The sequence below is a fragment of the Oncorhynchus nerka genome, linkage group LG9a (genome assembly GCF_034236695.1).
Source record: "Oncorhynchus nerka isolate Pitt River linkage group LG9a, Oner_Uvic_2.0, whole genome shotgun sequence".
Lineage (NCBI taxonomy): Eukaryota > Metazoa > Chordata > Actinopteri > Salmoniformes > Salmonidae > Oncorhynchus > Oncorhynchus nerka.
Genome location: NC_088404.1, coordinates 963,832 through 991,366, shown reverse-complemented (window position 1 = coordinate 991,366; position 27,535 = coordinate 963,832). Strand labels below are relative to the sequence as shown.

The 27,535-nt window shown below is 44.5% G+C and overlaps 1 protein-coding gene across 1 annotated transcript; it reads left to right on the top strand.

The window, feature by feature from the left end:
* The first annotated feature begins 308 nt into the window (after positions 1–308).
* On the top strand, positions 309–26,959 carry LOC115125603 (cholesterol side-chain cleavage enzyme, mitochondrial). Its single transcript, XM_065022176.1, has 9 exons — positions 309–642; positions 10,125–10,280; positions 10,954–11,153; positions 13,181–13,384; positions 14,005–14,165; positions 14,477–14,643; positions 17,541–17,619; positions 17,735–17,926; positions 26,353–26,959. The coding sequence occupies exons 1-9, from the start codon at positions 380–382 to the stop codon at positions 26,473–26,475; spliced, it is 1,545 nt and encodes a 514-aa protein (XP_064878248.1). The 5' UTR covers positions 309–379; the 3' UTR covers positions 26,476–26,959.
* Positions 26,960–27,535: the final 576 nt, after the last annotated feature.

The following is a 27,535-nucleotide window of genomic DNA, read 5'->3' as shown; positions in this document are numbered from 1 at the left end:
AGAACAACCAACTTAGTACTTTATGGGTATTTTCTTAGAAAACAAGATTAAACAAGACAATTCAACTAACACACAGTCCCAACAATTAAATCCCCAGCTATAACATCTTATGTTAGGAAGTTGGATATTTCAGCATTCTAAGAAAGTCCCACAGTAAACAGAAGACTAACCCAGAGTGTGTGTCTGGATGAGGGGAGCCTTGACCTGCCATAGGCTGACACCATCACATCAACACAAGCTGTCCCCGAAAGAAACATTCAAGGATACAGGGGAGGAGACACACAGTGGAGAGGGAGACAGAGAGAGCATAGAGCCGGATGAGAAAAAGAAACAGACAGAAGAAGAGTTAGAAGAAGTGAGGTAGGATAGAGACGCTGCTATGATGGTGAGGTGGAGTGTGTGTCGCAGTTCCCTGGCTCTGCCAGCATGTGGACTACCCAGTGCCCGCCACAACTCCAGTATGCCGGTGGTGCGCCAGGCTCTGTCCCCAGATAACAGCAGTACGGTCCAGAACTTCAGTGAGATCCCAGGTCTCTGGAGAAACGGACTTCTCAACCTCTACAGTTTCTGGAAACTAGACGGATTCAGGAACATCCACAGAGTCATGGTGCACAACTTCAACACCTTTGGTCCAATATACAGGTATGATACAGTCAGATCTATAAACAGGTAAGAGACTGTGCAGCTTCAGCACTGTCAGTCACAGTCAGACCCATAGACAGATTAGGAGGTTAGTAATGATATTCTCTACAACTGTATTTGCATTTTGTATTTAACTAGGCAAGTCGGTTAAGAACAAATTAGTATTTACAATGACAGCCTACGAGGGAACAGTGTGTAAACTGCCATGTTAATAAGGGGAAGAACGACACATTTTTACCTTGTCAGCTCGAGGACCTGTCGATTACTGGAACAACGCTCTAACCACAAAGCTACCTGCCTACACATTATTATAGGTGGCCAATCAGTGCATGGTCCTCTGTTGGTCAGTTAGTAGAACATGGTCCTCTGTTGGTCAGTTAGTAGTACATGGTCCTCTGTTGGTCAGTTAGTAGAGCATGGTCCTCTGTAGTTCAGTTAGTAGTGCATGGTCCTCTGTAGTTCAGTTAGTAGTGCATGGTCCTCTGTTGGTCAGTTAGTAGAACATGGTCCTCTGTTGGTCAGTTAGTAGAACATGGTCCTCTGTTGGTCAGTTAGTAGAACATGGTCCTCTGTTGGTCAGTTAGTAGTACATGGTCCTCTGTTGGTCAGTTAGTAGTACATGGTCCTCTGTAGTTCAGTTAGTAGAACATGGTCCTCTGTAGTTCAGTTAGTAGTACATGGTCCTCTGTAGTTCAGTTAGTAGAACATGGTCCTCTGTAGTTCAGTTAGTAGTACATGGTCCTCTGTAGCTCAGTTGGTAGAGCATGGTCCTCTGTAGTTCAGTTAGTAGAACATGGTCCTCTGTAGTTCAGTTAGTAGTACATGGTCCTCTGTAGTTCAGTTAGTAGACATGGTCCTCTGTAGTTCAGTTAGTAGAACATGGTCCTCTGTTGGTCAGTTAGTAGTGCATGGTCCTCTGTTGGTCAGTTAGTAGAACATGGTCCTCTGTTGGTCAGTTAGTAGAACATGGCCCTCTGTAGTTCAGTTAGTAGAACATGGTCCTCTGTAGTTCAGTTAGTAGTACATGGTCCTCTGTTGGTCAGTTAGTAGTGCATGGTCCTCTGTTGGTCAGTTAGTAGAACATGGTCCTCTGTTGGTCAGTTAGTAGAACATGGTCCTCTGTTGGTCAGTTAGTAGTACATGGTCCTCTGTAGTTCAGTTAGTAGTACATGGTCCTCTGTAGTTCAGTTAGTAGAACATGGTCCTCTGTTGGTCAGTTAGTAGTGCATGGTCCTCTGTTGGTCAGTTAGTAGAACATGGTCCTCTGTTGGTCAGTTAGTAGAACATGGCCCTCTGTAGTTCAGTTAGTAGAACATGGTCCTCTGTAGTTCAGTTAGTAGTACATGGTCCTCTGTTGGTCAGTTAGTAGAGCATGGTCCTCTGTAGTTCAGTTAGTAGAACATGGTCCTCTGTTGGTCAGTTAGTAGAACATGGTCCTCTGTTGGTCAGTTAGTAGAACATGGTCCTCTGTTGGTCAGTTAGTAGAACATGGTCCTCTGTTGGTCAGTTAGTAGTACATGGTCCTCTGTAGTTCAGTCAGTAGAACATGGTCCTCTGTTGGTCAGTTAGTAGAACATGGTCCTCTGTAGTTCAGTTAGTAGAACATGGTCCTCTGTAGTTCAGTTAGTAGAACATGGTCCTCTGTAGTTCAGTTAGTAGAACATGGTCCTCTGTAGTTCAGTTAGTAGAACATGGTCCTCTGTAGTTCAGTTAGTAGTACATGGTCCTCTGTAGTTCAGTTAGTAGAACATGGTCCTCTGTAGTTCAGTTAGTAGAACATGGTCCTCTGTTGGTCAGTTAGTAGAACGTGGTCCTCTGTAGTTCAGTTAGTAGAACATGGTCCTTTGTTGGTCAGTTAGTAGTACATGGTCCTCTGTTGGTCAGTTAGTAGAGCATGGTCCTCTGTTGGTCAGTTAGTAGAACATGGTCCTCTGTTGGTCAGTTAGTAGTACATGGTCCTCTGTTGGTCAGTTAGTAGAACATGGTCCTCTGTAGTTCAGTTAGTAGAACATGGTCCTTTGTTGGTCAGTTAGTAGAACATGGTCCTCTGTTGGTCAGTTAGTAGAACATGGTCCTCTGTTGGTCAGTTAGTAGTACATGGTCCTCTGTTGGTCAGTTAGTAGAACATGGTCCTCTGTTGGTCAGTTAGTAGAACATGGTCCTCTGTAGTTCAGTTAGTAGTACATGGTCCTCTGTTGGTTAGTTAGTAGAGCATGGTCCTCTGTTGGTCAGTTAGTAGAACATGGTCCTCTGTTGGTCAGTTAGTAGAGCATGGTCCTCTGTAGTTCAGTTAGTAGAACATGGTCCTCTGTTGGTCAGTTAGTAGAACATGGTCCTCTGTTGGTCAGTTAGTAGTACATGGTCCTCTGTTGGTCAGTTAGTAGAACATGGTCCTCTGTTGGTCAGTTAGTAGAACATGGTCCTCTGTTGGTCAGTTAGTAGAACATGGTCCTCTGTTGGTCAGTTAGTAGAGCATGGTCCTCTGTAGTTCAGTTAGTAGAACATGGTCCTCTGTTGGTCAGTTAGTAGAACATGGTCCTCTGTTGGTCAGTTAGTAGTACATGGTCCTCTGTTGGTCAGTTAGTAGAACATGGTCCTCTGTTGGTCAGTTAGTAGAGCATGGTCCTCTGTTGGTCAGTTAGTAGAACATGGTCCTCTGTAGTTCAGTTAGTAGAACATGGTCCTCTGTTGGTCAGTTAGTAGAACATGATCCTCTGTAGTTAGTAGAACATGGTCCTCTGTTGGTCAGTTAGTAGTACATGGTCCTCTGTTGGTCAGTTAGTAGAACATGGTCCTCTGTAGTTCAGTTAGTAGAACATGGTCCTCTGTTGGTCAGTTAGTAGAACATGGTCCTCTGTTGGTCAGTTAGTAGAACATGGTCCTCTGTTGGTCAGTTAGTAGTACATGGTCCTCTGTAGTTCAGTTAGTAGTACATGGTCCTCTGTAGTTCAGTTAGTAGAACATGGTCCTCTGTTGGTCAGTTAGTAGTGCATGGTCCTCTGTTGGTCAGTTAGTAGAACATGGTCCTCTGTTGGTCAGTTAGTAGAACATGGTCCTCTGTTGGTCAGTTAGTAGTACATGGTCCTCTGTTGGTCAGTTAGTAGAACATGGTCCTCTGTTGGTCAGTTAGTAGAGCATGGTCCTCTGTTGGTCAGTTAGTAGAACATGGTCCTCTGTAGTTCAGTTAGTAGAACATGGTCCTCTGTTGGTCAGTTAGTAGAACATGATCCTCTGTAGTTAGTAGAACATGGTCCTCTGTTGGTCAGTTAGTAGTACATGGTCCTCTGTTGGTCAGTTAGTAGAACATGGTCCTCTGTAGTTCAGTTAGTAGAACATGGTCCTCTGTTGGTCAGTTAGTAGAACATGGTCCTCTGTTGGTCAGTTAGTAGAACATGGTCCTCTGTTGGTCAGTTAGTAGAACATGGTCCTCTGTTGGTCAGTTAGTAGTACATGGTCCTCTGTTGGTCAGTTAGTAGAACATGGTCCTCTGTTGGTCAGTTAGTAGTACATGGTCCTCTGTTGGTCAGTTAGTAGAACATGGTCCTCTGTTGGTCAGTTAGTAGAACATGGTCCTCTGTTGGTCAGTTAGTAGAACATGGTCCTCTGTTGGTCAGTTAGTAGTACATGGTCCTCTGTTGGTCAGTTAGTAGAACATGGTCCTCTGTAGTTCAGTTAGTAGAACATGGTCCTCTGTTGGTCAGTTAGTAGAACATGGTCCTCTGTTGGTCAGTTAGTAGAACATGGTCCTCTGTAGTTAGTAGAACATGGTCCTCTGTAGTTCAGTTAGTAGAACATGGTCCTCTGTTGGTCAGTTAGTAGAACATGGTCCTCTGTAGTTCAGTTAGTAGAGCATGGTCCTCTGTTGGTCAGTTAGTAGAACATGGTCCTCGTTGGTCAGTTAGTAGAACATGGTCCTCTGTTGGTCAGTTAGTAGAACATGGTCCTCTGTTGGTCAGTTAGTAGAACATGGTCCTCTGTAGTTCAGTTAGTAGAACATGGTCCTCTGTAGTTCAGTTAGTAGAGCATGGTCCTCTGTAGTTCAGTTAGTAGAACATGGTCCTCTGTTGGTCAGTTAGTAGAACATGGTCCTCTGTTGGTCAGTTAGTAGTACATGGTCCTCTGTTGGTCAGTTAGTAGAACATGGTCCTCTGTTGGTCAGTTAGTAGAGCATGGTCCTCTGTTGGTCAGTTAGTAGAACATGGTCCTCTGTAGTTCAGTTAGTAGAACATGGTCCTCTGTTGGTCAGTTAGTAGAACATGGTCCTCTGTAGTTAGTAGAACATGGTCCTATGTTGGTCAGTTAGTAGTACATGGTCCTCTGTTGGTCAGTTAGTAGAACATGGTCCTCTGTTGGTCAGTTAGTAGAACATGGTCCTCTGTAGTTCAGTTAGTAGAACATGGTCCTCTGTAGTTCAGTTAGTAGAACATGGTCCTCTGTTGGTCAGTTAGTAGAACATGGTCCTCTGTTGGTCAGTTAGTAGTACATGGTCCTCTGTAGTTCAGTTAGTAGTACATGGTCCTCTGTTGGTCAGTTAGTAGTGCATGGTCCTCTGTTGGTCAGTTAGTAGAACATGGTCCTCTGTTGGTCAGTTAGTAGAACATGGTCCTCTGTTGGTCAGTTAGTAGTACATGGTCCTCTGTAGTTCAGTTAGTAGTACATGGTCCTCTGTAGTTCAGTTAGTAGAACATGGTCCTCTGTTGGTCAGTTAGTAGTGCATGGTCCTCTGTTGGTCAGTTAGTAGAACATGGTCCTCTGTTGGTCAGTTAGTAGAACATGGCCCTCTGTAGTTCAGTTAGTAGAACATGGTCCTCTGTAGTTCAGTTAGTAGTACATGGTCCTCTGTTGGTCAGTTAGTAGAGCATGGTCCTCTGTAGTTCAGTTAGTAGAACATGGTCCTCTGTTGGTCAGTTAGTAGAACATGGTCCTCTGTTGGTCAGTTAGTAGAACGTGGTCCTCTGTAGTTCAGTTAGTAGAACATGGTCCTTTGTTGGTCAGTTAGTAGTACATGGTCCTCTGTTGGTCAGTTAGTAGAGCATGGTCCTCTGTTGGTCAGTTAGTAGAGCATGGTCCTCTGTTGGTCAGTTAGTAGAACATGGTCCTCTGTTGGTCAGTTAGTAGAACATGGTCCTCTGTTGGTCAGTTAGTAGAACATGGTCCTCTGTTGGTCAGTTAGTAGAACATGGTCCTCTGTTGGTCAGTTAGTAGAACATGGTCCTCTGTTGGTCAGTTAGTAGAACATGGTCCTCTGTTGGTCAGTTAGTAGAACATGGTCCTCTGTTGGTCAGTTAGTAGAACATGGTCCTCTGTTGGTCAGTTAGTAGAACATGGTCCTCTGTTGGTCAGTTAGTAGAACATGGTCCTCTGTTGGTCAGTTAGTAGTACATGGTCCTCTGTTGGTCAGTTAGTAGAACATGGTCCTCTGTAGTTCAGTTAGTAGTACATGGTCCTCTGTTGGTTAGTTAGTAGAGCATGGTCCTCTGTTGGTCAGTTAGTAGAACATGGTCCTCTGTTGGTCAGTTAGTAGAACATGGTCCTCTGTTGGTCAGTTAGTAGAACATGGTCCTCTGTTGGTCAGTTAGTAGAACATGGTCCTCTGTTGGTCAGTTAGTAGAACATGGTCCTCTGTTGGTCAGTTAGTAGAACATGGTCCTCTGTTGGTCAGTTAGTAGAACATGGTCCTCTGTTGGTCAGTTAGTAGAACATGGTCCTCTGTTGGTCAGTTAGTAGAACATGGTCCTCTGTTGGTCAGTTAGTAGAACATGGTCCTCTGTTGGTCAGTTAGTAGTACATGGTCCTCTGTTGGTCAGTTAGTAGAACATGGTCCTCTGTTGGTCAGTTAGTAGAACATGGTCCTCTGTAGTTCAGTTAGTAGTACATGGTCCTCTGTTGGTTAGTTAGTAGAGCATGGTCCTCTGTTGGTCAGTTAGTAGAACATGGTCCTCTGTTGGTCAGTTAGTAGAGCATGGTCCTCTGTAGTTCAGTTAGTAGAACATGGTCCTCTGTTGGTCAGTTAGTAGAACATGGTCCTCTGTTGGTCAGTTAGTAGTACATGGTCCTCTGTTGGTCAGTTAGTAGAACATGGTCCTCTGTTGGTCAGTTAGTAGAACATGGTCCTCTGTTGGTCAGTTAGTAGAACATGGTCCTCTGTTGGTCAGTTAGTAGAGCATGGTCCTCTGTAGTTCAGTTAGTAGAACATGGTCCTCTGTTGGTCAGTTAGTAGAACATGGTCCTCTGTTGGTCAGTTAGTAGTACATGGTCCTCTGTTGGTCAGTTAGTAGAACATGGTCCTCTGTTGGTCAGTTAGTAGAGCATGGTCCTCTGTTGGTCAGTTAGTAGAACATGGTCCTCTGTAGTTCAGTTAGTAGAACATGGTCCTCTGTTGGTCAGTTAGTAGAACATGATCCTCTGTAGTTAGTAGAACATGGTCCTCTGTTGGTCAGTTAGTAGTACATGGTCCTCTGTTGGTCAGTTAGTAGAACATGGTCCTCTGTAGTTCAGTTAGTAGAACATGGTCCTCTGTTGGTCAGTTAGTAGAACATGGTCCTCTGTTGGTCAGTTAGTAGAACATGGTCCTCTGTTGGTCAGTTAGTAGAACATGGTCCTCTGTTGGTCAGTTAGTAGAACATGGTCCTCTGTTGGTCAGTTAGTAGTACATGGTCCTCTGTTGGTCAGTTAGTAGAACATGGTCCTCTGTAGTTCAGTTAGTAGAACATGGTCCTCTGTTGGTCAGTTAGTAGAACATGGTCCTCTGTTGGTCAGTTAGTAGAACATGGTCCTCTGTTGGTCAGTTAGTAGAACATGGTCCTCTGTAGTTAGTAGAACATGGTCCTCTGTTGGTCAGTTAGTAGAACATGGTCCTCTGTAGTTCAGTTAGTAGAACATGGTCCTCTGTTGGTCAGTTAGTAGAACATGGTCCTCTGTAGTTCAGTTAGTAGAGCATGGTCCTCTGTTGGTCAGTTAGTAGAACATGGTCCTCGTTGGTCAGTTAGTAGAACATGGTCCTCTGTTGGTCAGTTAGTAGAACATGGTCCTCTGTTGGTCAGTTAGTAGAACATGGTCCTCTGTAGTTCAGTTAGTAGAACATGGTCCTCTGTAGTTCAGTTAGTAGAGCATGGTCCTCTGTAGTTCAGTTAGTAGAACATGGTCCTCTGTTGGTCAGTTAGTAGAACATGGTCCTCTGTTGGTCAGTTAGTAGTACATGGTCCTCTGTTGGTCAGTTAGTAGAACATGGTCCTCTGTTGGTCAGTTAGTAGAGCATGGTCCTCTGTTGGTCAGTTAGTAGAACATGGTCCTCTGTAGTTCAGTTAGTAGAACATGGTCCTCTGTTGGTCAGTTAGTAGAACATGGTCCTCTGTAGTTAGTAGAACATGGTCCTCTGTTGGTCAGTTAGTAGTACATGGTCCTCTGTTGGTCAGTTAGTAGAACATGGTCCTCTGTTGGTCAGTTAGTAGAACATGGTCCTCTGTAGTTCAGTTAGTAGAACATGGTCCTCTGTAGTTCAGTTAGTAGAACATGGTCCTCTGTTGGTCAGTTAGTAGAACATGGTCCTCTGTTGGTCAGTTAGTAGTACATGGTCCTCTGTTGGTCAGTTAGTAGTGCATGGTCCTCTGTTGGTCAGTTAGTAGAACATGGTCCTCTGTTGGTCAGTTAGTAGAACATGGTCCTCTGTTGGTCAGTTAGTAGTACATGGTCCTCTGTAGTTCAGTTAGTAGTACATGGTCCTCTGTAGTTCAGTTAGTAGAACATGGTCCTCTGTTGGTCAGTTAGTAGTGCATGGTCCTCTGTTGGTCAGTTAGTAGAACATGGTCCTCTGTTGGTCAGTTAGTAGAACATGGCCCTCTGTAGTTCAGTTAGTAGAACATGGTCCTCTGTAGTTCAGTTAGTAGTACATGGTCCTCTGTTGGTCAGTTAGTAGAGCATGGTCCTCTGTAGTTCAGTTAGTAGAACATGGTCCTCTGTTGGTCAGTTAGTAGAACATGGTCCTCTGTTGGTCAGTTAGTAGAACATGGTCCTCTGTTGGTCAGTTAGTAGTACATGGTCCTCTGTAGTTCAGTCAGTAGAACATGGTCCTCTGTTGGTCAGTTAGTAGAACATGGTCCTCTGTAGTTCAGTTAGTAGAACATGGTCCTCTGTAGTTCAGTTAGTAGAACATGGTCCTCTGTAGTTCAGTTAGTAGAACATGGTCCTCTGTAGTTCAGTTAGTAGAACATGGTCCTCTGTAGTTCAGTTAGTAGTACATGGTCCTCTGTAGTTCAGTTAGTAGAACATGGTCCTCTGTAGTTCAGTTAGTAGAACATGGTCCTCTGTTGGTCAGTTAGTAGAACGTGGTCCTCTGTAGTTCAGTTAGTAGAACGTGGTCCTCTGTTGGTCAGTTAGTAGTACATGGTCCTCTGTTGGTCAGTTAGTATAACATGGTCCTCTGTTGGTCAGTTAGTAGAACATGGTCCTCTGTTGGTCAGTTAGTAGAACATGGTCCTCTGTTGGTCAGTTAGTAGAACATGGTCCTCTGTTGGTCAGTTAGTAGAACATGGTCCTCTGTTGGTCAGTTAGTAGAACATGGTCCTCTGTTGGTCAGTTAGTAGAACATGGTCCTCTGTTGGTCAGTTAGTAGAACATGGTCCTCTGTTGGTCAGTTAGTATAACATGGTCCTCTGTTGGTCAGTTAGTAGAACATGGTCCTCTGTTGGTCAGTTAGTAGAACATGGTCCTCTGTTGGTCAGTTAGTAGAACATGGTCCTCTGTTGGTCAGTTAGTAGAACATGGTCCTCTGTTGGTCAGTTAGTAGAACATGGTCCTCTGTTGGTCAGTTAGTAGAACATGGTCCTCTGTTGGTCAGTTAGTAGAACATGGTCCTCTGTTGGTCAGTTAGTAGTACATGGTCCTCTGTTGGTCAGTTAGTAGAACATGGTCCTCTGTTGGTCAGTTAGTAGAACATGGTCCTCTGTTGGTCAGTTAGTAGAACATGGTCCTCTGTAGTTCAGTTAGTAGTACATGGTCATCTGCCAAATTGCATAAAGTTGGACAGGCCTACGTTAAGAATCAAGATGTCATTCCGTTATGATGTCAACGGGCACAACGTTATAATAGTATTAACCTGTGTCTACCCCAGGAAGAGTAGCTGCTGCTTTTGCAACAGCTAATGGGGATTCTAATAAAATACCAAACTAGTGATGCAGTGAATACTGTTGTTGCTGCAGGCAAAACACTACATTTTGGAATTAGCTTTGTTGAGGGGAGCAATCTTTTCTATCAGACAAATACAATATGAAACTAGCCATATAGAATCGTTAACATTTAGAATGGGATTTCTACGAGCAAAATATGTTTGATTGTAACAAAGGTACAGTCTGCTATATTTACTGCGGTTCAAACATGCTTCATTGTCCTGCAGGGAGAAGATGGACTACTATGAGTGTGAACCAAACCAAAATAAGTGTATTTTACCAACAAAATCTGCTGTTCTCTGTCATTGTTCCTGGCAGGGAGAAGATAGGCTACTATGATAGTGTAAACATTATAAAGCCGGAGGATGCAGCCATCTTGTTCAAAGCAGAAGGACACTACCCCAAGAGGTTAACGGTGGAGGCATGGACCTCATACAGAGACTACAGGAACAGGAAATATGGAGTCCTGCTCAAGTACGCACACTGTTCTGTTATATCTGTCAAACAGTTGTTTAAATAAGGACTTTCAAATCAATGTCATCATAAGCTTTCCTTTTTGTGATGTTTTGACTATTCTCACTACGGTATTGTAGCCTGGGCAACAGTCTCTTGACCCATCATTCCACTCCTTGCCATGCATTTGGCAATGACAAGAATTGGAATGTTAGCTAAAGAGACCGGTACCCTGGCTAACAGTTTAGGGTTTACCCAAACTCTACTCTGTTATCTCAGATATCTTTTCACATTGCCATATTACAGGCCAGCCCAGTACAGCTTGGCATGGTAGATGGTAACCAGGCCAGGTGTGGCCTTATAGTGTGGTAGATGGTAACCAGGCCAGGTGTGGCCCTATAGTGTGGTAGATGGTAACCAGGCCAGGTGTGGCCTTATAGTGTGGTAGATGGTAACCAGGCCAGGTGTGGCCCTATAGTGTGGTAGATGGTAACCAGGCCAGGTGTGGCCCTATAGTGTGGTAGATGGTAACCAGGCCAGGTGTGGCCTTATAGTGTGAATCAGGCATTATTGACAGATTTTGTTATTGAGATTTAGTTATTGACAGTTAGTTATTGAGATTTAGTTTTGCTGGTTCTGTAACATTCCAAAACAAAACAATTCACAACAAGGTTTGGTCTTTTTCTCCCTGTAGGAATGGGGAGGACTGGCGGTCCAACAGGGTGATTCTGAATAGAGAGGTGATCTCTCCCAAGGTGTTGGGGAACTTTGTTCCTCTGTTGGATGAGGTTGGACAGGACTTTGTGGCCCGAGTACATAAGAAGATAGAAAGGAGTGGACAGGACAAATGGACCACCGATCTTTCTCAAGAACTCTTCAAATACGCTCTGGAATGTAAGTCCGTTTCACCTAATATTTACTTCTGTCTTGAAACCTGTGATGACCATGTTTTATACACCGACTCATACCAGCACTGTGCCTTGCAAAAGTCTTCATCCCGTGTTTCTCCTATTTTGTTGCATTGTAACCTGTAATTTAAATATATTTCTTATTTGGATTTCATGTAATGGACATACACAAAATAATCCAAATTGGTGAAGTGAAAAAAATTACTTGTTTCAAAAGATTCAAAAATATTTACAACGGAAAAGTGGTGCGTGCATATGTATTCACCCCCTTTGCTATGAAGCCCCTAAATAAGATCTGGGGCAACCAATTACCTTCAGAAGTCACACAATTAGTTAAATAAGGTCCACCTGTGTGCAATCTAAGTGTCATATCTGTCATATGATCTCGGTATATACTGTATACACCTGTTCTGAAATGCCCCAGAGTCTGCAACACCACTAAGCAAGGGGCACCACCAAGCAAGCGGCACCTTGAAGAACAAGGAACTCTCCAAACAGGTCAGGGACAAAGTTGTGGAGAATTACAGATCAGGGTTGGGTTATAAAAACTTTGAACATCCCACGGAGCACCATTATTAAAAAATTGAAAGAATATGGCACCACAACAAACCCTCCCAAGAGAGGGCGCCCACCAAAACTCACGGACCAGGCAAGGGGGGCATTAATAATCAGAGAGGCAACAAAGAGACCAAAGACAACCCTGAAGGAGCTGCAAAGCTCCACATCGTAGATTGGAGTATCTGTCCATAGGACCACTTTAAGCAGTACACTCCACAGAGCTGGACTTCACGGAAGAGTGGCCAGAAAGAGCCATTGCTTAAAGAAAAAAATAAGAAAACACATTTGGTGTTTGCCAAAAGGTATGTGGGAGACTCCCCAAACATATGGAAAACGGTACTCTTGTCAGATGACAAGAGTATTTTGGCCATCAAGGAAAATGCTATGTCTGGAGCAAACCCAACACCTCTCATCTCCCCATGAACATCATCCCCACAGTGAAGCATGGTGGTGGCAGCATCATGCTATGGGGATGCTTTTCCATCGGCAGGGACTGAGAAATTTAAGGAAATTGAAGTAATGATGGATGTCACTAAATACGGGGAAATTCTTGAGGGAAACCTGTTTCAGTCTTCCAGACATTTGAGACTGGGACGGAGGTTCACCTTCCAGCAGGACAATGACCCTAAGCATACCGCTAAAGCAACACTCGAGTGGTTTAAGGAGAAACATTTAAATGTCTTAGAATGGCCTAGTCAAAGCCCAGACCTCAATCCAATTGAGAATCTGTGGTGCAACTTAAAGATTGCTGTACATCAACGGAACCCATCCAACTTGAAGGAGCTGGAGCAGTTTTGCCTTGAAGAATGGGCAAAAATCCCAGTGGCTAGATGTGTCAAGCTTATAGAGACATACCCCAAGAGACTTGCAGCTGTAATTACAGTAAAAGGTGGTTCTACAAAGTATTGCCTTTGGGGGGGTGAATAGTCATCCACACTCAAGTTTTCTGTTCTTTTGTCTTATTTCTTGTTTGTTTCACAATATAAAATATTTTGCATTTTCAAAGTGATAGGCATGTTGTGTAAATCAAATGATATACAAACCCCCCACAAAAATCAATGTTAGTTCCAGGTTGGAAGGCAATAAAATAGGAAAAATGTCAAGGGGGTGAATATCTTACTTACTTAATTAGGCCCATCACTCCTTAGGGGTCATAGGACATCGACAACTGGTGTCTTAGGCTGTCGTAATGTACCCTCCTCTACTGTATATTATACTATATTTACCTGATATTATTGCATGTACACTCAGTATTGTACAATGTCTCACATTTGCTGTGCTGTAACGCGGTAGGTTCTGTTCTGTATGGAATGTGTCTAACCTGTGTTCTCTTATCTACAGTGGTGGGTTCGATGCTGTATGTGAGTCTGTGTCTAACCTGTGTTCTCTCCTCTCCAGCTGTGGGTTCGATGCTGTATGTGAGTCTGTGTCTAAGCTGTGTTCTCTCCTCTACAGCGGTGGGTTCAGTTCTGTATGGGGAACGTCTGGGCCTGATGTTGGACTACATCAACCCTGAGGCCCAACACTTCATTGACTGCATCTCTCTGATGTTCAAGACTACCTCTCCCATGCTGTACATCCCCCCAGCCATGCTGAGGAGGGTAGGAGCCAAGATCTGGAGAGATCACGTAGAGGCCTGGGATGGCATCTTCAACCAGGGTAGGACAATACTCATAGCATATCCCTGTGATATCTGAAAACATTGAAGGGTCAGGGCCAAGGGGAAGGGTCAGGGCCAATGGGAAGGGTCAGGGTCAATGGGAAGGGTCAGGGCCAATGGGAAGGGTCAGGGCCAGGGGATGGGATAGGGTCAAGGGGAAGACTTAAGGTCAAGGGTTTGGGCCAGGGGAAGGGTTTGGGCCAGGGGGAAGGGTTTGGGCCAGGGGAAGGATCTGGGCCAGGGGGAAGGATCTGGGCCAGGGGAAGGAGAATGATCTGGGCCAGGGGGAAGGATCTGGGCCAGGGGGAAGGATCTGGGCCAGGGGGAAGGGTTAGGGCCAGGGGGAAGGGTTAGGGCCAGGGGGAAGGGTTAGGGCCAGGGGGAAGGGTTAGGGCCAGGGGGATGTGTTAGGGCCAGGGGGAAGTGTTAGGTCCAGTGGGAAGTGTTAGGGCTGTCATCTATTTAGGGAAACCAAAAAAGTAAAGCCAGGAAGAAGACAGTTGTCTGTGATCCGTATGATGCATTTAAGATCCCAGATAACACTGTGTTGGTGCTGTGTCTGTATCAGTACCTCTGTTGGTTCACTGTTATACTGTCCTGATTACATTACGGCCCCCAGCGGACCGCTGCATCCAGAACATCTACAGGACGATGCGTCAGGACACTAACACCAACGGGAAGTATCCAGGAGTCCTGGCCAGCCTTCTGATGTTAGACAAGCTGTCTATAGAGGACATCAAGGCCAGCGTCACTGAACTGATGGCTGGAGGGGTAGACACGGTAATAACCTGTATATAACCTCTCTATAAAACATCTATAACAAGCTGTCTTTAGAGGATATCAAGGCCAGCGTCACTGAACTGATGGCTGAAGGGGTAGACACGGTAAAAAACTTGATAATGACTTCCAACAGTAATCACCTTATCCTGTTGTTTAGGCCTGGTTCTGTGAGGCTGTATGAGAGATATCCAAGTCAACTGATTAGTTAACTACCAGAAAGGGTAGACAACCAGCCGTATTTCAACCCTCTGGGATCAGTTCATGAACAGTTGCCTCTAGTAGTTATCATTCTGCTCTGTAATGTGTTTCAGACATCTATCACCCTGCTGTGGACTCTATATGAGCTTGCCAGACACCCTGACCTCCAGGAAGAGTTGAGGGCTGAGGTGGCTGTAGCCAGACAGTCTACCCAGGGAGACATGCTACAGATGCTGAAGATGATACCGCTGGTCAAAGGAGCGCTGAAGGAAACGCTGAGGTCGGACAGACAAGATGATTGACAAACGATAGCTGATGTTAACGACAATAACTACAATACCAATTATTATAAACCCACAAAACCAGTATACAGTTTTATACATTTTATTTCACCTTTATTTAACCAGGTAGGCTAGTTGAGAACAAGTACTCTTTTACAACTGCGACCTGGCCAAGATAAAGTAAAGCAGTGCATAACAAACAACATCACAGAGTTACACATGGAATATGGGTGGGTGCTGCTATGGTGACCAGTGAGCTGAGATTAGGCAGGGCTTTACCTAGCAAAGACTTATAGATGACCTGGAGCCAGTGGGTTTGGCGACAAGTATGAAGCGAGGGCCAGCGAAAGAGAGCATACAGATTGCAGTGGTGGATAGTACAAGGGGCCTTGGTGACAAAACGGATGGCACTGTGATAGACTGCATCCAGTTTGCTGAGTAGAGTGTTGGAGGCTATTTTGTAAATTACATTGTCGAAGTCAAGGATCGGTAGGATAGTCAATTTTACGAGGGTACGTTTGGCAGCGTGAGCGAAGGATGCTTTGTTGCGAAATAGGAAGTTGATTCTAGATTTAATTTTGGATTGGAGATGTTTAATGTGACTCTGGAAGGAGAGTTTACAGTCTAACCAGACATCTAGGTATTTGCAGTTGTCCACATATTCTAAGTCAGAACCGTCTAGAGTAGTGATGCTGGACGGGCGGGCAGGTGTGGGCAGTGATCGGTTGAAGAGCATGCATTTTGTTTGAATTGCATTTAAGAGCAGTTGGAGGCCATGGTAGGAGAGTTGTATGGCATTGAAGCCCATCTGGATTGTTATTAACACAGTGTCCAAAGAAGGGCCAGAAGTATACAGAATGGTGTCGTCTGCGTAGAGGTGGATCGGAGAATCACCAGCAGCAAGAGCGACATCATTGATGTATACAGAGAAAAGAGTCGGCCCGAGAATTGAACCCTGTGGCACCCTCATAGAGACTGCCAGAGGTCCACACAACAGGCCCTCCGATTTGACACACTGAACTCTATCAGAGAAGTAGTGGGTGAACCACGCGAGGCAGTCATTTGAGAAGCCAAATAGCTGTTGTCTGGCGACAAGAATGTGGTGATTGACGGAGTTGAAAGCCTTGGCCAGGTCAATGAATTCAGTTGCACAGTATTGTCTCGTATCGATGGTGATTATGATATTGTTTAGGACCTTGAGCGTGGCTGAGGTGCACCCATGACCAGCTCGGAAACAAGATTGCATTGTGAAGATGGTATGGTGGGATTTGAAATGGTCGGTGATCTGTTTGTTAACTTGGCTTTTGAAGACCTTAGAAAGGCAGGGTCGAATAGATATAGGTCTGTAGCAGATTGGGTCTAGAGTTTCTCCCCTTTTGAAGAGGGGGATGACCGCGGCAGCTTTCCAGTCTTTGGAGATCTCAGACGATACGAATGAGAGGTTGAATAGGCTAGTAATAGGGGTTGCAACAATTTCGGTGGATAATTTTAGAAAGAGAGGCAGTGATCGCTGACATCCTGGTTGAAACAGCAGAGGTGTATTTGGACGGCAGGTTGGTTAGGATGATATCTGTGAGGGTGCCCGTGTTTACGAATTTGGGGTTGTACCTGGTAGGTTCATTGATAATTTGTGTGAGATTGATGGCATCAAGCTTAGATTGTAGGATGGCCGGGGTGTTAAGCATGTTCCAGTTTAGGTCACCTAGCAGCACGAGCTCTGAAGATAGATGGGGAGAAATCAGTTCACATATGGATTCCAGAGCACAGCTGGGGGCAGAGGGTGGTCTTTAGCAAGCGGCAACGGTGAGAGACTTGTTTCTGGAAAGGTGGATTTTTAAAAGTAGAAGCTCAAATTGTTTGGGCACAGACCTGGATAGTATGACAGAACTCTGCAGGCTAACTCCGCCCCCTTTGGCAGTTCTATCTTGTCGGGAAATGTTATAGTTAGGGATGGAAATTTCCGGGTTTTTGCTGGTCTGCCAGGATTCAGACGTCGCTAGGACATCCGGGTTGGCAGAGTGTGCTAAAGTAGTGAATAAAACAAACTTAGTGGCTTTTATGGTTAAAGAAGTCAACAAATGAGAGTGCCTGGGGAATGGGATGGAGCTAGGCACTGCAGGGCCTGGATTAACCTCTACATCACCAGAGGAACAGAGGAGGAGTAGGATAAGGGTACAGCTAAAGGCTATAAGAACTGGCCAGCCTGAACTCTTTCTAAAGACTGTTGACATCTAGTGGAAGCTCTAGGAACTGCAATCTGGGAGGACTTCGCCTTATAATAAAAGTGACAGCCATTGAAAATAGTGGTAGGCTGAATTTTGTTTTTGGGGGATGGTTTGTCCTCGGGGTTTCGCCTGCCATATCAGTTCCGTTATCACAGACGTTATTTGAACAGTTTTAGAAACTTTAGTTTTTTCTTTCCAAATCTACCAATTATATGCATATCCTAGCTTATGGGCCTGAGTAACAGGTAGTTTACTTTGGGAACGCTTTTCATCCGGACGTGAAAATACTGCCGCCTACCCAAGAGAGGTTAAACCAGGTGAGGTCACCGCATGTGTGGGAGGTGGAACTAAAGGGTTAGCTAATGCATGTTGAGCAGGGCTAGAGGTTCTACAGTGAAAAAAGGCAAGAATCACTAACCAGAACAGCAATGGACAAGGCATATTGACATTAATCACAGTATATATCATGTCATTACTGATCATGAACATGTTTTTACGTCATTGCAATGGTGCAAACTACTGGTTAGACATTAGAAGTGAAGTCACAATGATCACTTTTAGAGATGAATTTCAGATATCGCTTAAACATCTATACTCTTCATCTGTTGAGATGCCTGGGCCACCTACTGGTTAAGCATTAAGTCAAGTCACCATCTTCTTCTGTCCGTCAGGCTTCATCCAGTTGCAGTCAGTTTACAGAGATACATTACAGAGGAAATCGTCATTCAGAACTATAACATACCTTGTGGGGTAAGAGGAGACAACCAATGACATATGGTTGCTACTGTATTTACATTTCATCAGAGACTTTGGTTGATGGTTTGGGAGGGCAGTATGTTATGTGATGTGTTCTCACACTCTCTAGACTCTGGTCCAGTTGGGTCTCTATGCGATGGGTAGAGACCCAGATGTGTTCCCCAGACCTGAGAAGTACCTCCCGTCCCGCTGGCTGCGGACAGAGAACCAGTACTTCAGGAGCTTGGGCTTCGGGTTTGGACCCAGACAGTGTCTTGGACGGCGCATAGCTGAGACGGAGATGCAGCTCTTCCTTATACATGTGAGGTTCACAGCTCAACGTTTGAATGACTGATTAAAATCCTTAAGAGTCAATCTAAGTAACATATTAAAAATAATTAGATCAAAATCTGTCAGTTTAAGCTAGAGATATCAGTTTTGTTGCATGGGCTTAATCCATGTCGGCCTTCCGCATCTGCGGTGGAAGGTGGCCGAGCTACAGCGGTGTTTGTCAGACCATGAGACTCCCATCTGCAGTGGAAGGTGGCCGAGCTACAGCGGTGTTTGTCAGACCATGAGACTCCCATCTGCAGTGGAAGGTGGCCGAGCTACAGCGGTGTTTGTCAGACCATGAGAACCCCCATCTGCGGTGGAAGGTGGCCGAGCTACAGTTATGTTTGTCAGACCATGAGACACTCCATCTGCTGTGGAAGGTGGCTGAGCTACAGCGGTGTTTGTCAGACCATGAGACACTCCATCTGCTGTGGAAGGTGGCCGAGCTACAGCGATGTTTGTCAGACCATGAGACTCCCATCTGCAGTGGAAGGTGGCTGAGCTACAGCGGTGTTTGTCAGACCATGAGACACCCATCTGCAGTGGAAGGTGGCTGAGCTACAGCGGTGTTTGTCAGACCATGAGACTCCCATCTGCAGTGGAAGGTGGCCGAGCTACAGCGATGTTTGTCAGACCATGAGACACTCCATCTGCTGTGGAAGGTGGCCGAGCTACAGTTATGTTTGTCAGACCATGAGACACCCCATCTGCAGTGGAAGGTGGCCGAGCTACAGCGGTGTTTGTCAGACCATGAGACCACCCATCTGCAGTGGAAGGTGGCTGAGCTACAGCGGTGTTTGTCAGACCATGAGACTCCCATCTGCGTTGGAAGGTGGCCGAGCTACAGTGATGTTTGTCAGACCATGAGACTCCCATCTGCAGTGGAAGGTGGCCGAGCTACAGCGGTGTTTGTCAGACCATGAGACTCCCATCTGCAGTGGAAGGTGGCCGAGCTACAGCGGTGTTTGTCAGACCATGAGACATCCCAAATGTTTTTGTAGTGTCCGAATACTAATATGACTCATCTATGGAAAGGGGAGATTCTCACAAACACAGTTGTGCTCTCTACGACCCCCAGAAGTGTCAGGGGACTCATCTGAAGGTCATACAAACACACGGAAATATGGAGGTTGTTTGAAACAACAGAAGTTAGGGGTTAAATATGTGACTGGCCACCTGGATTTGGTCTTATGTAGCAACATTTGAAATTGTGTTTTTTTCATTGGATAAAAGTAGAAACCTAGAGCTAGAAAATGATACATCATACACTGCAGTTGAAGAACAATGGGAAATTAAATCTGCTTTGAAAGTTGATAAACTTGTAACCCCACTTTTGAGAAAATGGCCCTTACTGGAGAGCTCTTCTTTGTCTACACCCATTCAGCATTGTTCACACCCTCTTAAACCTTAGCCCCACCCATCATTTACACCCTCTTAAACCTTAGCCCCACCCATCATTTACACCCTCTTAAACCTTAGCCCCACCCATCATTTACACCCTCTTAAACCTTAGCCCCACCCATCATTTACACCCTCTTAAACCTTAGCCCCACCCATCATTTACTTCCTCTTAAACCTTAGCCCCACCCATTCAGCATTGTTCACACCCTCTTAAACCTTAGCCCCACCCATCATTTATACCCTCTTAAACCTTAGCCCCACCCATCATTTACACCCTCTTAAACCTTAGCCCCACCCATCATTTACACCCTCTTAAACCTTAGCCCCATCCATCATTTACACCCTCTTAAACCTTAGCCCCACCCATCATTTACACCCTCTTAAACCTTAGCCCCACCTATCATTTACACCCTCTTAAACCTTAGCCCCACCCATTCAGCATTGTTCACACCCTCTTAAACCTTAGCCCCACCCATTCAGCATTGTTCACACCCTCTTAAACCTTAGCCCCACCCATTCAGCATTGTTCACACCCTCTTAAACCTTAGCCTCACCCATTCAGCATTGTTCACACCCTCTTCAACCTTAGCCCCACCCATTCAGCATTGTTCACACCCTCTTAAACCTTAGCCCCACCCATTCAGCATTGTTCACACCCTCTTAAACCTTAGCCCCACCCATTCAGCACCTTCTTAAACCTTAGCCCCACCCATTCAGCACCCTCTTAAACCTTAGCCCCACCCATTCAGCACCCTCTTAAACCTTAGCCCCACCCATTCAGCACCCTCTTAAACCTTAGCCCCACCCATTCAGCACCCTCTTAAACCTTAGCCCCACCCATTCAGCACCCTCTTAAACCTTAGCCCCACCCATTCAGCACCCTCTTAAACCTTAGCCCCACCCATTCGGCACCCTCTTAAACCTTAGCCCCACCCATTCAGCACCCTCTTAAACCTTAGCCCCACCCATTCAGCACCCTCTTAAACCTTAGCCCCACCCATTCAGCACCCTCTTAAACCTTAGCCCCACCCATTCAGCACCCTCTTAAACCTTAGCCCCACCCATTCGGCATTGTTCACCCTCTTAAACCTTAGCCCCACCCATTCAGCACCCTCTTAAACCTTAGCCCCACCCATTCAGCACCCTCTTAAACCTTAGCCCCACCCATTCAGCATTGTTCACACCCTCTTAAACCTTAGCCCCACCCATTCAGCATTGTTCACACCCTCTTAAACCTTAGCCCCACCCATTCAGCACCCTCTTAAACCTTAGCCCCACCCATTCAGCACCCTCTTAAACCTTAGCCCCACCCATTCAGCACCCTCTTAAACCTTAGCCCCACCCATTCAGCACCCTCTTAAACCTTAGCCCCACCCATTCAGCACCCTCTTAAACCTTAGCCCCACCCATTCAGCACCCTCTTAAACCTTAGCCCCACCCATTCAGCATTGTTCACACCCTCTTAAACCTTAGCCCCACCCATTCAGCACCCTCTTAAACCTTAGCCCCACCCATTCAGCATTGTTCACACCCTCTTAAACCTTAGCCACACCCATTCAGCACCCTCTTAAACCTTAGCCCCACCCATTCAGCATTGTTCACACCCTCTTAAACCTTAGCCCCACCCATTCAGCACCCTCTTAAACCTTAGCCCCACCCATTCAGCATTGTTCACAACCTCTTAAACCTTAGCCCCACCCAATCAGCACCCTCTTAAACCTTAGCCCCACCCATTCAGCACCCTCTTAAACCTTAGCCCCACCCAATCAGCACCCTCTTAAACCTTAGCCCCACCCATTCAGCATTGTTCACACCCTCTTAAACCTTAGCCCCACCCAATCAGCACCCTCTTAAACCTTAGCCCCACCCATTCAGCACCCTCTTAAACCTTAGCCCCACCCAATCAGCACCCTCTTAAACCTTAGCCCCACCCAATCAGCACCCTCTTAAACCTTAGCCCCACCCATTCAGCACCCTCTTAAACCTTAGCCCCACCCATTCAGCACCCTCTTAAACCTTAGCCCCACCCAATCAGCACCCTCTTAAACCTTAGCCCCACCCATTCAGCACCCTCTTAAACCTTAGCCCCACCCAATCAGCACCCTCTTAAACCTTAGCCCCACCCATTCAGCACCCTCTTAAACCTTAGCCCCACCCAATCAGCACCCTCTTAAACCTTAGCCCCACCCATCTCTTTAAGATATTTGCTAAACACAGTGATTAGTTCATTAATCAACCAAAGACTAAAAGTAGTAAATGTAGTAGCCTACAATAAGGAAAAACTCCTGGTAAAAATACCCTTCATCTCGTCCTTGGCCTATATACTAATCTGACTTTGGTGCAGGTCATGTTGTTCTTCACATGACCTTCTCTGGTAAACACACACTATATCAAATCAAATAAAAAGTTGATTTGTCACTTGCACCGGATACAGAAGATGTAAACAGTACAGTGAAATGGTTACTATAGTAGCAATATCAAAAGCAGAAAGTGTCCAGATAAACATATCTTAGATGAATATTAGATGACACTTACCTGACACACTTGTCTAAATTGATGAGTCCCGTGAAAGAAATGCTGTAACCCCCAACCACATCTAAGTGGATGGGTCACTGTTGTCTAGACATGTACACATGTTCATGAAATACAATGCATGGCTGTAATCACCCCCAGACACACCTGGCTAACTTGATGGGTCATGTCGTCATCTGGCAAAGTGTTTTGTTTAGACATGTAGCTAGCTAGCTAAATAATGAAAACGGCATAGTCCCAACTCATACCACTACGAACCAATACAAACATTGTCATAGCTGTAGTCTAAATGTCCAGGTAGCTAAAGCTAATCTACCAGGTTCAATGTTAGCTAGATAACATTAGGTTATAATAAAGAACGCAAATTAATATCTGATTTGAATAATAATATTACTACACAGATCAAACACGTAACTTTAGCTAGCGAGCTGGCAAGCTAACGTTCGCTAGCTAGCTAACAGTACAAGTTAACTTGCAATGAAAATGACTTTCTGACAAACTTAGAAACTTATAATATCTGAAAATGTAGCTGGACTCTTACATGGATAAATGCTTCATGGCAGACTGGAACCATTTAACTGCGTTCTGTTTGTAGCTACATCTTGTTCCCGCCAGCGTTGTCTCAAGTCACTCCGGTTCACACTGACCGTGTGTAGAAAGAAGCAAATCACTTTTTTCAACTGATCTGTCGACAGCACCTGCTAAATTCAGGACATAAATGTTGTTTAGAAAAGTATCCAAACTTTTGTAGTTCTCAATGGCTGACGTTATATCTTAACAAAATGGTGCTGTCGAAAGGACTATCAACATTGGTCTGCATGCTACATGGCAGCCCAATCCAAACTCATCTCTCGGCATGTCCAGCCCATCCATTATCTCAGCCAATCATGGCCAGCGGGAAGGTTCCTGCCTTTTTCCAAGGCTAAACAAAATAGGCTCGTAATTGAACAATTTTATTTGTATTTACAGATGGAATACAAGTTTGTTATTAAAACTGTTTTATGAACCACAAACTTGGTTACACACGTGTCCTCACAAAAAAAGTGTTTAAATATTAATAAGCTGAACTATTTACAAATGGCTTTGGTGTTCGTTTTACATCCCAGGTAAAGATGATTAGATTGCACTTTCACCGTAGCTTGTGCATGTCGTGATAGGCTGACCAGGAAACAAAAGGTGAACTGGCATTTCAGACATCCCCTGTGTTTTGTGCAATGCTTGCAGTTCTTCCTTTTGTCTTTTGGTATGTGCTTTGGATAGTGGCGCTCACCTTGAGTGAGGGGTCTCTTGTGATGGTTGTGAGGTTGCTTTGGGCCCACAATTCAACCATTTCCAACACCAGCTGCTCTCAGAAGGCCAACTGGGAGAGAGGGGTTTGACCTTTTGCTTTGGCCATCTGCTTGACAATTTATAAAAAATGAAATGCATATAGTAAATGAGCTATACAAAGTCCTCAAAATAATTTATTTGCAGACCTTAAAGTAGATCCAGTCCTTCTAGAAAGCAATCTTCAAAATTCTCATTGTCCATATCGATCCCCTGATCCGAATTCAACTCAAGTATTTTATTCAAAGCTTCTATGTCGGTATGCTTATTCATAGCTGCTTTCTTTTTAGGTTCCTGTTTGATACTCTTCATTTTTACATGTTCTTCTCCCTTGAGAAGCCATATTTTATGCTAAAGCAATGAAATCTGTTTACAATGTAATGTCTCGTCTCTGCGCCAGGTAGCAATAGTTCACATTACGTATTAAAAGGTTCTAGTCCTTGCTTTGTCCCACCCGGGTCAACTGCATATCCCTGGAAAGCATATCTCATTGGCTACAAGACTGTCAAGGTGCCATAGTAGCCAGTCCTCTGTGTAATGGATGCCTACAGCGCGTAAGCAGGCAACATCATATTTTTGATGGGCACTCGGTGGACATTCGATGTTCCCCTACATCATACGTCATCAGATAGCATTGACTAGATTTGTTCCTTCCAACCTAAAGATTCATCTGATACCCCCACATCATACGTCATCAGATAGCATTGACTAGATTTGTTCCTTCCAACCTAAAGATTCATCTGATACCCCCACATCATACGTCATCAGATAGCATTGACTAGATTTGTTCCTTCCAACCTAAAGATTCATCTGATACCCCCACATCATACGTCATCAGATAGCATTGACTAGATTTGTTCCTTCCAACCTAAAGATTCATCTGATACCCCCACATCATACGTCATCAGATAGCATTGACTAGATTTGTTCCTTCCAACCTAAAGATTCATCTGATACCCCCACATCATACGTCATCAGATAGCATTGACTAGATTTGTTCCTTCCAACCTAAAGATTCATCTGATACCCCCACATCATACGTCATCAGATAGCATTGACTAGATTTGTTCCTTCCAACCTAAAGATTCATCTGATACCCCCACATCATACGTCATCAGATAGCATTGACTAGATTTGTTCCTTCCAACCTAAAGATTCATCTGATACCCCCACATCATACGTCATCAGATAGCATTGACTAGATTTGTTCCTTCCAACCTAAAGATTCATCTGATACCCCCACATCATACGTCATCAGATAGCATTGACTAGATTTGTTCCTTCCAACCTAAAGATTCATCTGATACCCCCACATCATACGTCATCAGATAGCATTGACTAGATTTGTTCCTTCCAACCTAAAGATTCATCTGATACCCCACATCATACGTCATCAGATAGCATTGACTAGATTTGTTCCTTCCAACCTAAAGATTCATCTGATACCCCCACATCATACGTCATCAGATAGCATTGACTAGATTTGTTCCTTCCAACCTAAAGATTCATCTGATACCCCCACATCATACGTCATCAGATAGCATTGACTAGATTTGTTCCTTCCAACCTAAAGATTCATCTGATACCCCCACATCATACGTCATCAGATAGCATTGACTAGATTTGTTCCTTCCAACCTAAAGATTCATCTGATACCCCCACATCATACGTCATCAGATAGCATTGACTAGATTTGTTCCTTCCAACCTAAAGATTCATCTGATACCCCACATCATACGTCATCAGATAGCATTGACTAGATTTGTTCCTTCCAACCTAAAGATTCATCTGATACCCCCACATCATACGTCATCAGATAGCATTGACTAGATTTGTTCCTTCCAACCTAAAGATTCATCTGATACCCCCACATCATACGTCATCAGATAGCATTGACTAGATTTGTTCCTTCCAACCTAAAGATTCATCTGATACCCCCACATCATACGTCATCAGATAGCATTGACTAGATTTGTTCCTTCCAACCTAAAGATTCATCTGATACCCCCACATCATACGTCATCAGATAGCATTGACTAGATTTGTTCCTTCCAACCTAAAGATTCATCTGATACCCCCACATCATACGTCATCAGATAGCATTGACTAGATTTGTTCCTTCCAACCTAAAGATTCATCTGATACCCCCACATCGGTATGTTATATAGCTAGGTATGATATATAGCTATATCTCAAACAGACCAAATTGAAGCTTACTGAAGTTTGAAGTTTGCTGTTTGATTAAAAATAAACATTTTCGGGACTCTCGGGGCTGGTGATCAATAACGGTAGGTCACAGGCAGACAAATAAGATATCCTCATGATCTGTGGAGTCCCGGCTTTCAGTGTGTATCAACGGATTCCATGTTTACATTGTTTATGCTTCACAACGCTAACCAGAATGTAGGTAGCAGCCATCTTGAAATGAAGTCATCAACACGCCCTGCCCTTATAAATTCGTATGCCCATATATGGTAGTAAGTCACACCAAAGAGTTGAAGGCACGGATCAATAGCCAAGATACTCAGCTTTCTGCAGACACCCTGCTTTTGCAGATAGGGGCTACCATTCTCATACAAGACTGAATTAAATAAATGCAAATCTAAAAGGGTCCCTAAATAATGTTAGGGGGTTAAGGCAGATGAAAGTTGACATGTTCCAGAAGTAATTTCTGCCCAAAAATGCATTTTGATAAAAAATGTATGTTTACATTCAAATCCCTCTCCTGTGAAGTGATAGTCCTAGTTTCCTGAAACGAGTCACATAGGACAGACACTTAAAAAATCGTATTCCTTATGACGTATATTTTTACTGTCTTTTTTGCCATTTATGTGTTATTCAATGCGTTTCTATGGGCTATAGTAATAAAAGACAAATTCTATATTTTATCAAATAATTGTTTCCATTTTTTATACTTAAATGGGTCCTAAAATTCCAAATCAAATAGCTAAATGATCCATGGTATGATCATTTTGAAACAATTCAAAATATTTATAAAAAACTTTGTTCAAACAACTTTAGTTTTGATTTAACTTTCATTTAGTTTAAACTACTTTTTTTATTCAGCTATAATTTTTCCTTTCAATAGTACAATGTCACAGGAAGACAGAACAGTCATATGGTTGTAACACTGTGCCTTTTTCTCTGTCACTGCAGATGCTGGAGAACTTCAGAGTAGATAAACAGCGTCAGGTGGAGGTGCACAGTACCTTCGAGTTGATCTTGTTGCCAGAGAAACCCATTCTTCTGACCCTGAAGCCTCTAAAGAGCGGCCAGTGATATCATGAAGCCTCTACACAGTAGCTGGTGACATCATGAAGCCTCTACACAGCAGACGGTGACATCATGAAGCCTCTACACAGCAGACGGTGACATCATGAAGCCTCTACACAGCAGACGGCGACATCATGAAGCCTCTACACAGTAGCTGGTGACATCATGAAGCCTCTACACAGCAGACGGTGACATCATGAAGCCTCTACACAGCAGACGGTGACATCATGAAGCCTCTACACAGCAGACGGTGACATCATGAAGCCTCTACACAGCAGACGGTGACATCATGAAGCCTCTACACAGCAGACGGTGACATCATGAAGCCTCTACACAGCAGACGGTGACATCATGAAGCCTCTACACAGCAGACGGTGACATCATGAAGCCTCTACACAGCAGACGGTGACATCATGAAGCCTTTACTCTGTAAGGTCAAAGCGTAAGAAAAATTCTAACATTGTTTTAATAAAACAATAATATAACTTGATTAGTTTATCTTTATTTTGTGGTTGTCTGGTACTTTCTAACTAGCTAGGGCCATCTACTTTAAGTGCTGCCTGTCTTCCCAGGAGCCTAATTGGTATGTGAACTGCTGACTGCTCATCATTTGCAGATGATCAACCAGGATTAAGGGAAAGGGAAATTTGACTGTTGTTGTTTTCGTAATCAGTGGCTGTCTTGGAGGGGGAGTGGTTTCTCCTCTCCTAGGCAATCATCAATTAGTACCGGAAGGTGTGCTCTTCACCTTTGCAAGGCAATTGGTATTAACAATTCAGTCTCCCCTGTTTTCTCAGGGGCAGCTGTGTCAGTCTCCCCTGTTTTCTCAGGGGCAGCTGTGTCAGTCTCCCCTGTTTTCTCAGGGGCAGCTGTGTCAGTCTCCCCTGTTTTCTCAGGGGCAGCTGTGTCAGTCTCCCCTGTTTTCTCAGGGGCAGCTGTGTCAGTCTCCCCTGTTTTCTCAGGGGCAGCTGTGTCAGTCTCCCCTGTTTTCTCAGGGGCAGCTGCGTCAGTCTCCCCTGTTTTCTCAGGGGCAGCTGTGTCAGTCTCCCCTGTTTTCTCAGGGGCA

Bases quoted from the DNA above. Each gene is read 5' to 3' on its own strand.
- LOC115125603 (XM_065022176.1), top strand. From the start codon at position 380: ATGATGGTGAGGTGGAGTGTGTGTCGCAGTTCCCTGGCTCTGCCAGCA. The intron at 10,281-10,953 runs GTACGCACACTG...TTCTCCCTGTAG, and splicing joins AAATATGGAGTCCTGCTCAA to GAATGGGGAGGACTGGCGGT. The intron at 13,385-14,004 runs GTAGGACAATAC...TACGGCCCCCAG, and splicing joins GGATGGCATCTTCAACCAGG to CGGACCGCTGCATCCAGAAC.